The sequence below is a fragment of the Lytechinus variegatus genome, chromosome 16, assembly GCF_018143015.1.
Source record: "Lytechinus variegatus isolate NC3 chromosome 16, Lvar_3.0, whole genome shotgun sequence".
Classification (NCBI taxonomy): Eukaryota; Metazoa; Echinodermata; class Echinoidea; order Temnopleuroida; family Toxopneustidae; genus Lytechinus; species Lytechinus variegatus.
Genome location: NC_054755.1, coordinates 15,844,064 through 15,862,353, shown reverse-complemented (window position 1 = coordinate 15,862,353; position 18,290 = coordinate 15,844,064). Strand labels below are relative to the sequence as shown.

The window sequence follows — 18,290 nt, the reverse complement described above, 5'->3', positions numbered from 1 at the left end:
GGAGGCGAACACGATGAAACACCCCAGTAAAATTATCTATTTCAGTTAAGATGAGCGCAAATCATTAGAGTTTTACACATTTTAATGAAATATAATATTTATGCTTTCTGATTATTGCAGTGATTTTAACCTGTGCATTCTGTATGATAAGATTTTACTGCAATTTCTTCCCGATTTCACTTTCGTCATCGAGAATTTCTCGCGTAAAGTTGAGATGATCAGCAGCGCAGCGCAGAGGCATGACGTCATAGGATATCGATAATGTGATCGGTATCGCTCCTCTGAACTCAGCTCGGTGTTGGGGCTCGGTTCAGCAGCCTTTTCACGCTCTCAACACCAACACCGAACACTGTACTTGAAATCACCCAATAAGTAAGTCTGGGTTTCCACATTGTGAATGTGGGATGTTAGAAGTGGGTGAGGGATTCTACAAAGTGGGAGTGGGTGTGGGGTAGGGGTCATTTCAGTATGTGTATGTCAAAATAAGGATACAGGATGCTATAAAATGGGTGTGGGTATCTAAAGTGTGGGTGTAGGATGGTAGAAAGTGTGTGTGGGAGTCTACTATGTTGATCCAAGGGTGTTAGAATTGGGTGAGGGGTTCAAGGAAATAGGTATGGTATACTACACAAATAATGCAAGTAAGCGCGTGCATGCAGGGCCAAATAATGAACGATGTGGGAAAAGAGCCATTGGAAATACCGCAGTGAGGTCCGCAGGACCGATTAGGATATTGGCGCGTCAAGCACAGATAGAGTTAATTATTTAGGTCTTCTGTGCACAAGAATGCATGCATTGTTTGTTTTATACAACCCCCCTGTTTCTGACTTGCCCTTAAAGTTATATTTGATCTAAATTCTAGATCTAGTCGAGCTGTTCAGCGCTGCAGAGATGATGTTACGTACGTTGTGCCACAGTGCAGACCTCGCACTATCCTGCACTCTGACATCAAAGTGCAGGAAAGTGCATTTGGTATGACGTCAGAGTGCACGATAGTACATTTCGTATGGCGTCAGAGTGCAGGATATTGCATTTTGGATGCCATAGTGCAATTTGCTGAATATTATGTGATCCGATTTGGACCAATCAGGTTACATAACATTCTTGGGAGTTGTATAAAACAAAATAAATGGTACTGGGTTTTAGAAGTGAGTTTAGGGATTTTATAGAGTGGTTATTGCATGCTAGAAAGTGAGTGTTGGAAGAGTGAGAGTGGGAAGGATTATTTCGTAGTTGTGTGGAGTTAAGGTTTCAGAGTGTGGATTTAAGAAGGTAGAAAGTTGGTGTGGCTTGCTACAAGATTCATAAGAGTTTGTAGAGTGTGGCATTGTACAATGTGGGTGTGGGATGAAAGTTGGTGTGCCATGGATGCTATAGGCCTTCATTCTACAGAGTGGGATGTAAAAAGTGGGCAAGGGGTTCTATGATAGTCTATGTAATTTTTTTAAAAGAAATATTTAAGATTAAAGAAATAAATCCAAATGGACTGTAGTTAGGGACCTGATCCACTTCTTCGTTTCATTTGAATCTTATTGCAGTGATTTCAAATCTCAAATGATTCAAATTAAGATCCTTTCAGCCAAGAAGATTGGACCATTGATGGCCATGAATGCAGGATAAAACATGGATCAACAGGTCTATAGTACATATTAACACAAAAATGTAACAGTGGTCTTTGATCTTAGTTTGTTTGCTTGTGGTACACACCTTTGAAAAGTCAACAACAATCCACTCTTGTTCATTGGATGGGCAATTTCCTCTGGGGTAATTCCAAGGAAACCAAATTAATTCATAAAAGTAATCTTTGGTAAACATGCATTGCTGACATAATGCATGCAGGTATTCAATTAACGGCAAAGAAGAGTTTCATTCTAAGATTATTATCACACCATATGAGAAAAAAAAATCAGGGTGTGTTTGCTGACAGCACCTAAAAGCATATTGAGTGAAATTAACTTTCTAACTTGACTTTGCATTTGTGACATGCAAAAAATATCATTATTATTATCATCTTTCTTCTTGTTTATCTTGTTCTTCTCCACCTCCTCCTCCTTTTTACCTTATTCTCCTCCTTATCTCCCCGTGGGGGGGGGGCACTCGACCAAAAAACTGGTGGGGGTGTGCCGCGGGCGAGACAAAAAACGGGGGCCTCGGAGCGGGCTTATAGTAAAGAGGAGGGTCCTCAGAACGGGCTTCGGAACTACAAATGTTTGTGAAAACGGGGGTCATTGGAACGAATTGCCAGCGTGTGAGTGCGTGTGCACCCATATGGAAAGATTATGCGTGCATGATGAAGCTAGCGCAGCCTCCGCCGGGTGCGCTTGAGGAGAGCTGAGGCAATGGTCGGACAGCGCTCTGTGGCCGCTTTTCACCAAATTGCAGCTCATTGTAGCAGATCAATGCGATCGGAACGGCGTAACGAAAAATATGCGAAGCCTTGGAGCAGATTTCTGTCTTCTTCTTTTCTCGATAAGAAGAAAATGCTATGCTTTGGAGCAGCTTTCTTTGTTCTTTTTCCCAATAAGACAAAACTGCTATGCCTTGGAACGGAAATTTGGGTGTAAAAATGGGGGTCCTCTCCGCGGCACATACCCACTATGCATTATATACTGAGTGCCCCCCCCCCCCGGGTTCTCTCCTCCTCCTTCTATCAACATCATTGTTATTATTCAGCTGAAATTTCTTTGTGGAACCCACAAAACTAAATCTAAATATAACATTCTTAATTTCATTTATCTCAGTCACCTTGATCTTTCCATAAGACATGCAATTGGCAAAGTCAAAGATGCACCTTAGAAGTATATTATAGTATTATCATTTCTTAATATTAACCTCTCAATTTTAATACCTCTGCATAAACCAAAAGTGCAAAGTCAAAGGTAGCTAGGCCTATAGTTTATCTAAGTATATAGTATTTATTATAGATACAACCCCTATCTTAAAATTTAAATACATAAAAATTCAATTTTGTAGTAGAGCATCATGGAAAAATTAAAATACACAATAAGTTTCATTTTTGTGTAGATGTAAAGGTATTTTTCTTGTTATATATCATACTGACAAAAACAAGTTAAATTAATGCGAATATAATTCATATCTCAAAAACATGTCAGATAGCTCATCAGATTCTTGTATTCTCTTTTAGTTAAGAGAATTTCCTTGGTCAAGGAAAGTACAATATTTGTCAAGAAAGAAGGAACTTCCAAAATATATTTCTTCTGGAGTACATTTATAAAAATACATGTACATTACTTCTTGCTTCTTGAGTATAAAGAAAGCAGTATATCAAATCACGACAGTTAGCTGATTAGTGTAGATTTCTTCATCAAGCATTTCTCCCTTTACACTTCTCGTTATTTGTTTAACAAACATCTCTCAGTTGAGGGAAAGAGAATCATAGCTTCTATTTATTTCGCATTGATTGTCACAGATTTAGTGACCATCTTCAGCTCACCTCTCCAAAACACAGATACTCTTGATGGATATGATTGGGCTTTATACCCAGATTGCTGTCCCAAATTCAACATCTTTTTTAATTCACAGATATGTGATTTCTTTTTTAATGTAAAACATGTGCAATTATACTGCAGAACATGTCTAAATACGCTATTTTAAAGTTTATTTAAAGTATAAAAACATAATTTTGGACCAAGCATGCAAAACATGTATAATTAGTACATGTCAAATAAACCATTTTCAAATTGAATTGAAATATGTATAAAAGCACACTTTTTGACACAAAAGTCATATTCACAAATTCAAGCATGCAAAGTAAAGGTTGTGTTGCTTATTCAACCATTTTTAAATTGAATTTGAAATGTAAAAGCATAATTTTGGACCTGTGCAGCTGCCAAAGTCACCACTACAAACTACTAAACTACACTTCTAGAGAACCAGAAAAATGAGTGTTTGGCAATATTCGACAAAACTAGTCAAGCCGGGTACTTTGGGCAATGGGTTGGGTCTTGTTAATTTGGTCGATCATCCATTACCACTATCTTTCAAAGCAAGATGAATTCTTTTTGGTTAAACTCCTCACAAAAAAAAGAGTAAGAAGCCGAAATCTTTTCAGCCATCCTTCCTATTGTTGACATACCTCAATCCTATGCATGACTAGAGCTCAGTTGAGAATTGCATGAGAAAGGAAAAAAAAGGAGGTATTTGGCAAAGCACAACCTGTTCCGCGACTATGGGTATTGAATGCGTGGGTCAGGTTGGAAGAAAAGAAATGTTTTTCTCGGGTACACAAGAGTTCTACCAGTAAGAACTGGAAACTCATGCACAAGGGAAGCTTCTGTGGTTTACCTTCATGGGCCGTCAACTACTTCAATATTTACCACACTGAAAGAGTCTCGTTCAGGATATATTAATATACTTAGGAGGGCTTGGAAGTCTATGGTGCCGTAGAGTTGGAAAACTTTTTAGTATTGTTTCTAAACTTTGGTGAACTTGGAGAATCAGTGATATTTGAGTTTGTACACATGAGCAGAACTTGCAAATTGGACTTGCAGTCTGCAGACTATAATTGTTCGTGTGCCGTGGAACTAAGTTTTTACATGTTGAAAGAGAGGACTTATATAATGAGAATGGGAACAGAATAAAGCACATAATAAGGATGAGGTAAACGATTAGATAATATCCACAAGATACAGGTATGTATTATATAGTATATGTAAACATTGCCACACAATATTCTTGGCTCTCTGAAATATGTGTTTGAGGTTGCTGACAGCGACAGTTATTATGTGCTAACTGCTGACTGGATTCCATGTATATGTCAATGCTCCATAGATACACGGGAAAGGAAAAATAAAGTTTACATTCTCAGGGGCCTAGTAAACAGGCTAATTTTATGCTAATCTTATTTTCAATATCAATTACAATTAAAGGCTCTGGATGTTATATAAATATATATAATATATATATATATATATATATGTAAGTCACAGTCATATATATATATATATATATATATATATATATATATATATATATATATATAAAAGCATATATATATATATCTATATATATATAAGCCACAGTCTAAATATCGTCAACTTCCCGCAAGAAGAGACTCATCGACATGGAATGCCTCTGATGATTCGTATCATTGTATGCTGTCTTCACCACATTCATCATTGCCATTGTGTCATCATCTTTATCATATCATTATAAGACCAACAACAATATTAACAAAAATGGTTTTTAAAAACATGATATAAATTTCACATATATTCCATCAATGAAAAATGAATTATATTCGTAAACAAGTTTAAGATGAAATTGCCTTTTATGAGAAAACATGTAAAACAATTAAAGTTGCAAATGCCCGAGTCTAAAAGTGTCTAAGAAGAACAAATATGCAAAAGTCTCATGCTCATTTTGAGGGAAGGAGGGAATGGAGATTGCAATTTAGTAAAGGTAGCCAATAAATCACCAGTATGTGTATGTTACATTCACTGCATGGTGTCCAGTCACAGTACAATATGAAAGAAAGTGTGTATGTTTAGGACCTTATTGATGCATTTGTGCCATTGAGAAATGTAAACATACAGTATCCTAACTAATTAACACAGAGATGTTGAGGTTCTTTTGTGTCAATCTGTAATGCATGAATGAATAGAGGAGAGCCAGATAGATAGGTTTTATCTGTAAGTACTAACTGATATATAAAGATGAGGATTAGAGTTTTCGTAGGCCTATTCAAATAAGGACTTTTTGTAGAAACTTGCTGGCCTGTAATGTATTAGTACCTGACTTTATCCATGGTTAAAAGCACAGATTTAACCTGTGGTAATTCCTAATGCCTATATAGCCATATTGGATTCAAATCTCTCACTATATCAAATCGATGTTCAACATTTTTTTTCTTGGTGCTAAAAGTATAGTTCCTCCCCAAATGTAGGCAAACATTTATCAGAACTTTTAAGGATTCTTAAAAATCATATGATTTAGGCCCTGTATGATAACAAAAAGTAGAGCTATTTAGGGAAGACATGAATGTCATAATCACAATAATGTCTTCAGAACAATATATGCTCTGTCCTTTTGTAAATGTTGGAGAATGGTGATTAATTATTACAAAAAACATGTGTTCCTAATTTTGTATTACATATCCAAATGTACTCAAGCAAGGTCATAGAAATCTCGAATGAAACATGTCTTACAAAGATCTTTTACTTGGTCAATAATTTGCATTCTGATGGAATTGTGCTTGGAGAAATCGGTAAAAAGCCACTTTTTTCAGCTAATGTAAATGCTATATTGAAGATCATTAAAGCTCATGGGATATTATATTGTGACACATTACAACATTGTGAGTGTATACATACATGCTCTATTTCGTTTGAATGACAATAACTGCCCATAGCACAACAGATATAACGCAATGCAATTTGATTGCATAGATGTGCGAACCACTTAAGATAACACAACACCGGAGACAAATGAAAACATACTACCCACAGATAGAGAAAACTATTATTTAAAGATTGAAAATATACATATTTAACGCCCAACCCAGCGACCTTCATACCTTGCTCTATTCCCACAATACAGTGCAAATAGAGATATCTAGTCTGTAGCTCCAGACATTTCTTTATGAACAGGTCAAATTATGTGTAGTCTACTGCTAAGAGACCTCTACTTTTCAAAATGTGATAATAAATGAATATGATGACTTTTACGGATTTTACCATTTTCATCCTCTGAAAAGGTATTTTACAAAGAAATTATAGGTGGAATTAACATATTTACATTGGTTAACAGGACCATATTCATTAAACACACTTATTTTCACAATTTTACCCCCAATTCAATCTGAAGCTTTTCTGCTTTGCACTTACTTTCTGCCCTGAATGTAGGTGTTTTGCCCCAAATGTTTAGTACAATGAACTCAGCACAAGCAATAAAAAAAGTTTTAAAAGTTCATACCCAAGTAGGTTAATCTGACAGCTGTTGAACTACATGACTCCATATTCACCTTTTAATCATGTTACATATAACCCAACCCTCTATTTATTTCACTATTTCTTCTTTTCCTTTTTCTTCTAGTTTTATTGCACTTTTCATCTTTTTTGATGACCGCCTTTTCATTATTCCAATTTGGAGCTCAATGCATAGATAGTTGTGTCTAGTCATTGAAGTTTGAACATTTATTCCTGTCTGGTTTCTGGGTGAATAATCTATGATGTCATATGTTTTGCCACAGCTAGTATTGTAAAGAAGTCACATAAAAGATAAATCAGTTGTAATACCACACACGTTGATCCAGACTCTAATGATGGGTAATTAGAGATTATTTCCCACCAGGGGAAATCTTATGGTAATATAATTCCCCATTTTTGTCTCACCTGCATAGCAGAGTGAGACTATAGGAGGTGCCGGCAGTGCCAACACCAAATCTAAGGTTAAGTTTTTGAAATGACAGCATAACTTAGAAAGTATATGGACCTAGTTCATGAAACTTGGCCATAAGGTTAATCAAGTATTACTAAACAGCCTGCCTGAGTTTCAGGTCACATGACCAAGGTCAAAGGTCATGTGACCTGAAACTCAGGCAAGCTGTTTTACCCTATGGCCAAGTTTCATGAACTAGGTCCATATGTCAAAATCTTAACCTAAGGTTAAGTTTTAGAAATGTCATCATAACTTAGAAAATATATGGACCTAGTTGATGAAACTTGGACATAAGGTTAATCAAGTATTACTGAACATCCTGCTTGAGTTTCATGTCACACGACCAAGGTCAAAGGTCATTCAGGGTCAGTGGACTTTGGCCAAATTGGGGGTATCTGTTGAATTACCATCATAATTTTGAAAGTTTTTGGATCTGATTCATGAAACTTGGACATAATAGTAATCAAGTATCACTAAACATCTTGTGCAAGTTTCAGGTCACATGATCAAGGTCAAAGGTCATTTAGGGTCATGATTTCTATTGCCGTTTAAATTTTGAAACTGACGATCAATATAATTAACCTAAGAATGATGATAGATCTCATTGTATATTTTTGATGCAACATATATATAATGCCAAGTCACAGATTGTTATCAGCACAATCATTTATGTCATATTGTGTATTATCCCTAACTTCAATCGTTCAATTTTACAGACAGGGTTTCTTGAGACGAAACACTGCGACCAGATGGTAACAAGGATTTGAAAGGTCTAAAAACGTAACTAGAATGCAATATGAATCACGTCAGGGAGTCAAGTAAACGCAACACATACACATACAACTCAACAGGTGGTGACGTGCTGTATGCCACGCCCGACGATGGATACCACACTAACTCCACCGTCGATGGGTACTACACTGTACCTCAGAAGAGGAACAGTAGTAGTAGCAGCAGTTACAGCAGCTCCAGTAGCAGTCGCTATGGAAACAAATACAGGACTCAACAAAGCCAGAAATCGCAGCAAAATCATGTATTAGGAAAGTCTGTGTCATATGACGATGGAGGGGGAGATGAAAGCAGTATACATAGCAACCATGGGAGTGTCCATAGCAACCATGGAAGTGTCAATAGCAATCAAGGAAGTGTTCATAGCAACCACAACAACTACCATCATAAAAGCTACCATGGCAACCATGTAAATAACAACTATGTAACCAAGGAAACCTCAAGAAGATATCAGACATGGAATGGGAGGCATCGCTCGGATGGTATTTACCCGATGACAATTTTTTCCAACTTTATTTCTTTTTACTAACACTACAACTTTCTCCAACTTACCGTTTAAATGAATTTATTCATGAGCACCCTCCGTGGCACCAAAATATACTTGTATGACTGAACATTGTTTTTGAAACAAATCATTTGAAAAAAAATCCTCGGGTTTTCTTAGTATTGACTTTTGTAATCGATTTTTCACCTTCAATCAAGTAAAATTTCAACTTTCACAAACCATTAGGCTTTTTACAAATTTTTCAAAGACAACAGTCAAACGAGTGCATTTGACTTCAAATGTGTTTTCGTGCGACGAAGGATACTACAGAATAATTCTTGAGGTTGTCTTTCTCTCATTTTAGGAGAACATTCCATTCACCCATAAGGCAGAATGGTCTTCACTAGCTGGTATAGGGAATACTAAGAAAATGACACTTGTAGTTCATTTTTGCTTTTTTATTCACTAACATGATTTCTCCTTCACTATTTCTTTCATCTGTTGAAGAATGACATTTATTCATTCAAATTATCTTTTATTATTAAACAGTTCAACCTATATCTTCCCTAAAATATATGATTTGCTGTGCGTTTGGTGTGAATTTGGATTACTAACATATCTCTCTAAGATTATTTCATTTGTCATATGTCTGATGTAAATCAGGAATACTAGATGACAATTATTAGATGACAATTTTTCACTCTTAAACATAATTTTACTTGTTTACTAATATGTTATCTTTCTCCCTCTCATCATTTCTTTTTTGGTGTATTGCTGGAATAATAGAAAATGTGACAATTATGTAGCTTGTAGATTTGTGGATTATTAATTTTTTGCCTCTTATTTTCACTAATATGTATGATTTCTTCTGGTTTTTGTTTGTTCTAGTCAGAATGGTATATAAATCTACCCATAAACTCTGATTTATTTAAATTTTCATTTTATTTCATAACAGTTTATCTCCCTGAGCTAATTTTACATGGTGTAACACAGGAATACTAATCAAATGACAATATTTATTTTATCTGTGATAACAAGTTTACTTTTCATTTCTTTTGTTTTATCATAGCATCCTTCCTTCTCTTGTTAAATGTCTTTTGTTGCTTATTGGGAATAATAAAAATTACAGCCTAGTTTATTCAGATTTGTCCCTATTCTCTCTCAGTATTTGCTTTGGTGGGAATTAAATACTACATGTATAGCCTTACATTTACCTGAAAAAGAAAAATACATATTTAAAGTACTATTATTTTCTTTGATAAGATGGTCTAATGGGGAGTTGCAAGAAATTTTAATGAAATGCAAATATTTTTAAGGCTGTCTTGCAAAATTGGTAATTGATTCCTGATATGCTTCCCACACCTAGGCATCAATTGTAAAATTTCAACATAAATTTTGTGATTGATTGAAAACATTTTCTTGCAACATTCCCTTAGGTATTCCTTCATCAAATAATTTTGCTTGTGTAAATTTATGATACCACTTAGTACAAATTTGAAGAAATGAACATTTTGAATTGTACAAAATTAGATGTTTTTTCTCCATCATATAACAATTTGACAAGGTTACCTTTGTACTGACTTTCTTCTAACATTTGTATTCTTCTTTCATATTACATTATTTTGGTGTGATTTGGAATACTAAGCCAATATAATCGTCTTAAACTTGATTTCATTTCTCTCTTCACTAATACATTATTTATCTCTCCTGATATTGATGTGTGTTATTTTGGAAGACTAATGTCATTATTTACTGCCCCTTTTAATGTTTTTTTCAGAATTCAGGTTTGGAGAAAACTCTAGCTCCTAAATCCTGATTAATCATTTTAAAACTTGTGATGCTATTTTTGGCACAACACTGTTTTTGCCTAATGTCACAATTTTCCGAATCAAACAATAATCACAGATTTAATTAAAAATAGTATATTTCTTAACTTTGCAAAAAAACAAAGTTACATAATATTACAATCGATGGTAAATACAATGATAACACTGCTAAGCAGCCAAGCACAATCACAGTTTCCATGGAATTACAGATAAGTTACCATTATCTTAGTTATAACTTATACTTTGCCAAAAATCTATCTCAAAGAAATCATAGTAAAATTAGCTACAGTCATTCATTTAAAGGACGGAAAACCTCACGATATATATCTTTCTATTCAATTGACTGACATATATTTCAGCATATACTGTACATAATATGATTATGATCTTTTGTTATCAATTTGTTTTTTTTTAATTTTTGCTGATCATAGGAATGTGTTGTCTTAGGCTAGGTTTACAGAATCAACTCCTCGAATCAGAGACGAATAGGTCCGGAATAGGTCCAAAATCAGAGCAGAATCACCAAGAATTAACAACCCACAATAACTCAAATGCCTTCCAGAATCCAACCAAATTCCATTCGAATACATTCAGAAATTGGCCAAAATGTTATATTATACCGAGGTTATTTTACCTGCCTGCTAAGAAAGCACGAATGCCTGTGAGCAAGCAACCAGGGGACCAACGGCTTAAAGTCCTCTCCGAGGGACCTGGTAATGAGGATAAATGTCTTACCAAAGGGCACTAGCGCACCATTTGGGATTCGAACCTGGGTCACCGGAATTTGTTGTGGCCATTCTGGAGTATTTTTGAGGGTGTTCAGCTGGTTTTAAATATTTCAAAACTTACCGAATCCCTGCACGAATGGTGCCAAATTTTCTTGCATTCGGGGAGGGAGAACAGAATTCTCCGGAGTCCTCCAGAATACGTATACCCTGATTCGGGGAGCTCCATGGAATCAGATACGAATAGGTTCCGAATCCACAGAATCCATCCGAGTCAGGCCATATTCTGACAGAATCATTCCCAATTTATTCTGGTGAATTAGGTTTTGGTGAAACCTTGGCTTTAACAACATGCCTTTATGACCAATCAAAATCAAGGTTTCAGTGGAAAATTTTCTAATGCAGAACACTGTTTGACATTCAACATTTATGCAACTCGACTGTATACAAAAGATTCCTTTCAAGCCTAAAAAATCTGGAAGACTTCAGTTTCACGCTTAAAAGGAAATCAGCCTCAGTAATAAAGTATTTAAATTCATCTTCCTAACATTAAAAGAGCACATTAATCAAAGATGTTTTTGTTCACAAAGGCCAAAGTTACCGTAATGTAAAATTAAAACCAGAGACTGAACTCCAAAACTGAATTTTGCCCAAGGCTTTCTTAAATTGAACTACTACCAATACAATACCTTGGTCGTTATCAATGCATTGACCTTCAAAATGAAAATATTTTTTTTGCAATCAAGCAAAAGAAAATGACAAGTGGAGGAATTTTGGAGTGTTTTGTTGGGAAAGGAGTGGTTTGGGTGTTGGATCATAAAGGAAGTTAAAGGAACAGTTCACCCTGACAAAAAAGTTTGATGTAAAAATACCAGGAAAATCATAAAATCATATTTAAAGTTTGAGGAAAATCCATCAAATAACATTTTTTAGAATTTAAAATTTTGGATTTGTGACGTCATTTGTGAGCGAGCAGCTTTTCTACATATCGCATATAAAAAATCAATGTCATTTTCTCAGAAATTTGAAAGTTTTTTTATGCACCTTCAGTATATCAGTAAACAAATAATTGTACACCTGCTCCTGTAAGAAATAAAAAAAAGTCATCATGAACCATAACAATTATAAATTTAGGCATTATATATTAGGTTACATATGGGGCAGCTGCTTGTATATGATGTCACAAATCAGAAACTTTAAATTCTAATATTTTCCTAAATCTTTTATGATTTTCCTCAAATTTTCACCAACATTTTTTATCATTTTTGTTGCTATTTTTACAAAAAAGTTTTTGTCTGGGTGAACTTCCCCTTTAAAGTGAGACAAAAGGTTTGATGGTTAGACATGCCTGCAGGCGTGACACAGTGAGGTTATACCTCTTCTTCGCCTATATATGCAGTGAACTGTGGAATTGTAATAGTTCTACTCGAATCTGTTATTAATGACAATAATAGTTGCACTTATACAGAACAGCTATTTAATATAATACACTTTGTATCATAATACTACCCCAGCTTTTGCTAAGCTTTCATATACAGGCACTCAACAAGTACCCATTCATCTCACCTGGGTCGAGTGCAGCCATGGTGGATGAAATTTTGTGCCGAATGATATTAAGGCCTGAACTGCTGACAGGGAAAAACTACAAACAAAACAATGCCATGAATGAAAATAAAACCAAAATACACTTCGGCTGATGAATAAGTTTAAAAAGATACATAAGTGACAGGGAGAATGGATGATAATTAAGAATACTTATATCTTTGTTTATCTTTGCTTTATGGCTTCTTATTTGGTTTTGATATAATCACGAAGTAACATGATTTCTGATTTTTAACAATATACTCTATTAAAAAAATTTAATTAGTCTATTTATTTGTGCCATCACTAATGTACATTTGCCCTTTTCCCATCTTCTAAATATAAACTTTGTTCTTGTAAAGTCATACATTAGTCTTATTTTATTCAGGGTAGTTCTATCATTCACCAAGATAAGTTTCCCTTTGAAATTCTTTTTTGAGACCTGACAGATCTCAGGGAAGATTTTCATCAACATCTATCATCAGACAACCTGTCAGATCTCAGAAATTTGATTGGCTGACAAGCAAAGTTCCCATGGAAACTGTCGAATAAAAGAAACTTTGTTGCATACATCATCCAAGTTCCATGAAATGCTCTTCTATCCCCAAACTAGTGGTACCATACTTTGACAAGAAACTCAAGTGAACTCATAACAATTCACTGGCTCGGAAATCTTTGAGGATTACCAATCAGTTTGTCATAATTCTGTAACTTGTTGTGGGGAAAGACACGATTTGCTGCATGTTTTACTCACTTCATTTCTCTTCATATGTCCATGTTGCTTGCACTTTCAATGTATTTTGATGAATTCATATAAATTTCTTTCAGGAATTGAAGCAGGTCGAGCATTGAGCGTCGAGCCCACATTGACAGCCACTGAGCTCAGCCAGCCAGCAGTGGACGAACTAAACGTGATGGCATATGCCGCCGGGTTCCACAGGGCCAAGCCCGTCTCGGAAACCTTCCAGTCCAGTTTTGGAGCCGAGACATATGCTTCGAAAAAAACGACAGATTGGGGATTGTGTGCTAAGATTGACCTGAGCAGATGTACTGGTTTAGATACGAACCCTACCGGAGATGCACACAATGCTACTACAGATGTACCGGTATGTATAGCATCTCTATAGATTCCTTTCTCTGTAATTATGCCTCTCCATATGAAGTGTGAAGGGGTATATAGGAATCGGCGTACGATCGGTGGTTGGTCCGTTGCAAATTTTGAGGGTCGAACTACTTCCTCAGTTTTTAACCAATTCTCATGAAATTTGGAACACACATTGGTATTCGAAGTAAAGATGTGCAATCTTAATTTTTTTGAATCAGAAATCTTGTCACCATGGTAACTAGAAACTATACATCAAATAATTAGGTAAAAATCTTGCTGTTAAAACCATTTTATCAGTTTTCAGTCAATTATGAAATTTGGCTCAAACATTGGGCTTGAGGTAAAGATGTGTTTAGGCATATTTTTTGCATGTGTCACAAATCATGTACTAATGGCATATTATAACAGTTAACTCTTAACATGCTACGCACACTACTAACCCAATGCCACAGTGCTTATCCGATGCTAATCCCCTGTGCCAGCCACAAAACCCCCCTGTGCCACATTGATTTTGGGATTGCGAGTCGTATTTACTCCTTTCAATAGTCATGATTACAATTGCTTGTAACTCTCTAACAATTAGTTTATCCACAAAATATTGCGTAGTAAAGTTGTAGGAAATTTCATACTCCTTATAATGGTGTCCTCGTTACATGGATTGGTTATTATCTTTACCGCTAAAATATGAGCTGTATCAAGTAGTTACATTTTGTGGAGTGTTTTGTATGGATCAAAACACTTAGGTCTCTTCCCTCTTAGAGGCAGAGCAATATCTTGTAAAAAATGTAGAAATTTGATCTGTAAGTTGATTTGTCAGAAAGCAGAGTTCGCATTGCACACAATAGTGCTAATTACAGCGTGCATGCGATGCGCAATACATTGCAAAACGGCGTAACAATGATTGTAATTCCGAATGTGCGCAGTCATGCACGAAGCAGGCGAGGGTAGGAAACAATGCAAGCACAAAGCAATCAATAGAAGGCGTGCCAGCACGAGTGTGGCATGTTATAGTAGGGTACGTAGCGTGCACGAAGCAAATATACCTAGATGTTCGTTAATCCAAACATTTGTGGCGTTATTCCGAAGGTTCGTTATTCCGAAGGTTCGATGTTCCGAAGGTTCGTTAATCTGAAAATGATATAAGGTTCGTTGTTCAGAAGGTTCGTTTGACGGACAACAAAACAAGGTTCGCTAATCATTTTGTTTTCGGACTAATGAACCTTTGGAATTAAGAACCTCATTTCATTTTCGGACTAACGAACCTTTGGAATTACGAACCTCATTTCATTTTCGGACTAACAAACCGTCAGAATTACGAACCTTCGGAAATACAAACCTTCAGAATAACGAACCTTCGGAATATTGGAACCTTCGTAATAATGAACCTTCAGAATTAAAAATGTATGCGGTATCTCATGACCTATGCTCATGAAATTTGGCATACACATACATGTATGGCTTGAGCTACAGAAATGCAAGAAATATTTTTGTTTGCATTTGTCAGAAAATCTTGTAAACCAAACTACTTCCCCAGTTTTTAGCCAATGCTCATGTTTGGGCTTTCATGGGCATCCATATTCTAGTGTGGTATTTCTTGTATGGTTTGTGATTCTCATTGAATTTGATTGAAAATGGTTGATTTAAAGAAAAAAGGGGGCAGAATGGGCCATTCTTCACACAATGTCAGTGAGAGAAAAAAGCAATATAGTCACTTAAAAATGACTGCTACTTTTTGTTTTGTCTGTTTGCCTCAAGCTAAAATAGAATGTTTCTCTGCCCCTTTAAGCATGAATGACCAATCTTTATGGTATTAAATATTGTCCAATTCTTTAAGAGTAAATATGTGATTTTGATGGAGAGGAATTGCTAGAACATGGTTGATTAATCACGCATCAAAATAACAGGTTCAGTGCAAACATACAGAGATGTGCAAAGTCAACACTTAGGTGCTGTGGAATTCAACTTCATTGAAAACAATTCACAAATCACGGGTTGAGTCTAATACTTCAGAAATTATAGGCAAAAGGTATTAATCATGCACTTAGCCCTTACTAACAGGTTGTTTGAAAATTATGTTTATGCATGTGGAATAAAGCTGTTGTATTAATTTGCTATTCAACAAACAGTCAACAGTTTAGTAAATTTTGATAAGTTTTATTAGGCTACCTACATGTATGTGTATTAATCTGAAGGGAGGGTGTGTCTAGTCTTTATAGTATCATTACAGTCCTATCATAGCTCAGTAGTGTGATAAAACATGCAGCATAGTGGAAAATGAAAGATAATTCAGACCTTGACCCAAATAGTCTGCTGTCAGTATGTAAAACATAGCTCAGCTCCCAAATAAATCATCAGTGGTGTATTAATCATAATACAAGGGAGGAGGCATGTTAGACACATCTACAAAAACATGTGATATAAAATAGTACAAAGGTTGGCAGAAAGAATATTACCTGAAAAGTTTTGGACCCCAAAGAAGCAGAGCTTGTGAAAGGGGCCCATTAATGAAACTGATATAACAACATAACAAAACAAAGGAAGATATATAAAACATTATAGCAAAAAATGTTGATGATAAAACAAACATACAAATATATTTACAGTTGATATTTGTTGCTTATCTGATATAAAATGTGAGTTTATTACTTCATAGCTCTTTCTAACTTACTCGCATACAGCCTATGTTGTGAATATCATCCATTTGGTATAAATATTGTATTACAAAAAACTGTATCTTTGCCATGTTCCATCGATTACTGTTTCAATTAAACTTTATTTCTAGCTCAATTTATATTTTTGGGTAGATGTCATTATTCAATAAGAAGTCTTTAGCCAAATCCTGTATCAATGATTTAAGGAATGAGAGAGGAACAGAAAGATAGGCCAAGTTCTTTTGAATTTTCAGAAAACAACCCTCTTTATGTTTTTCCTCCAAAAGGAAAAAAAATCTCCTCAGAAAAAATAACAGGCAAAACAGTAATGTTCAAGCTGCTAGCCATTTATCATTGAATTAGCTCTGTATAAAGCTGAACAAAGAGAAGACACTCCACACCCTTTTTGTATCCTGAAAAGAACATTGCACATAGGTGCTCTCTTGTCAGCGAGTCCTCCCCCTTACCCACTTTTGAAATGAGAACCCTTGTCATTTTTGGGTTGCAGGATTTGCGATTATGTTAAGGCAACCATATAATTTTTAGTGAACCCATCCCACTTTTTTTTTCTTTGGAGGGGGTTGGGGGTGGGGGTTAGGAGATATTTAACAATGAACCCATATTCTGTGTATTCCCTCACTTTTATGAAATCACGGGGACACACCTGCTATCTTGTGTAATGTGTTTTTCCAATTGAAGGATTTATAATTTATTCAAGTTACAAGTTTATTTTTATTGATTTCAAATCCAAACAAAGGATTATAATCAAAATAAAATTAATAATTTTTTTAAAATTATCCAACATAAGTTACAATGATCAATTAACATTTCTAACAATAAGCAAAGTCACAAATTAAACATAAGAGAAAGCATAAAACAAATCAAATGCAGGAAAAAACAACTATGTGCTGTCAGAAACTGTTTCACTCGACCATCTGTCAATTAAAAGGGCATAATCATTCTTTACATCAAAACAATATTCATCAGGTACTAATACATCGTTCTAATTTATCAAGTGCAAAATTAGCATAAAATTTGTGAAATATAACAATAATATGTCGTGCCAAATCCACTCTGAAGAGTGCTCAAGGCCCTTTTTAGTTAATAGTTGTTATTGCTTTAATTTGAGGCCATGCTATTGATATACTTGGATCGCAAATCATACATTTTATTTATTCCAGTGATACATATTTTAATTATATCCGTTTCTTTGGGTGCTTACAAAGAACTTAGATTTTTCATCATTGTATTTAATAAAATCAGGTATTACACCTTTTATATTTTATTTGATTTACAGGTGACTATACATGTGAGAGTATTAGATCAGCAAGTCTCCATTGAAGACATCTCGGCTCAGATAGAGGCACCTGGCAGCCCTGTCCCCATCAGTCTCAAAGCTCTGAGTACTGAACTGGTAGAAGTACAGTTCACCCCGCTTGATGGGGGCATGCACAAGGTAGGAACCCCCTTCCTCCACACCCCTCTATCCTGGGAGCTTCATTCCCTTCAAAAAACCTTCAAGCTCTCTATACAGAACTGCAAGAGGTGCAATTTCTTTCCCCTTGACAGGGGCATGCACAATGTAAGGCCATTTCCCCCTTCCCCACCCCTCTTCTGGTGGATTAATTCCCTTAACAAATTCAAGCTCTCCATACAGAACTACTAGAGGTGCAATTTTTTTTCCCCTGGACAGGGTCATGCACAAGGTAGGGACACTACACTCCCCTTCCC

The 18,290-nt window shown here is 35.5% G+C and overlaps 1 protein-coding gene across 4 annotated transcripts in view; it reads left to right on the top strand.

Moving 5' to 3' along the window:
* Window positions 1-18,290, top strand: part of LOC121429564 (filamin-A-like) — a 54,645-nt gene that overhangs the window by 19,262 nt on the left and 17,093 nt on the right. For 2 of the 4 annotated variants that reach the window (XM_041626646.1, XM_041626647.1), the window contains exons 5-6: window positions 13,632-13,909; window positions 17,857-18,015. In XM_041626646.1, coding sequence (XP_041482580.1) covers window positions 13,632-13,909; window positions 17,857-18,015 — 437 coding nt within the window. Of the gene's footprint in view, window positions 1-4,163; window positions 4,653-8,114; window positions 8,670-13,631; window positions 13,910-17,856; window positions 18,016-18,290 lie in introns of those variants that run through there. The other 2 variants (XM_041626648.1, XM_041626649.1) reach the window with 2 other exon arrangements.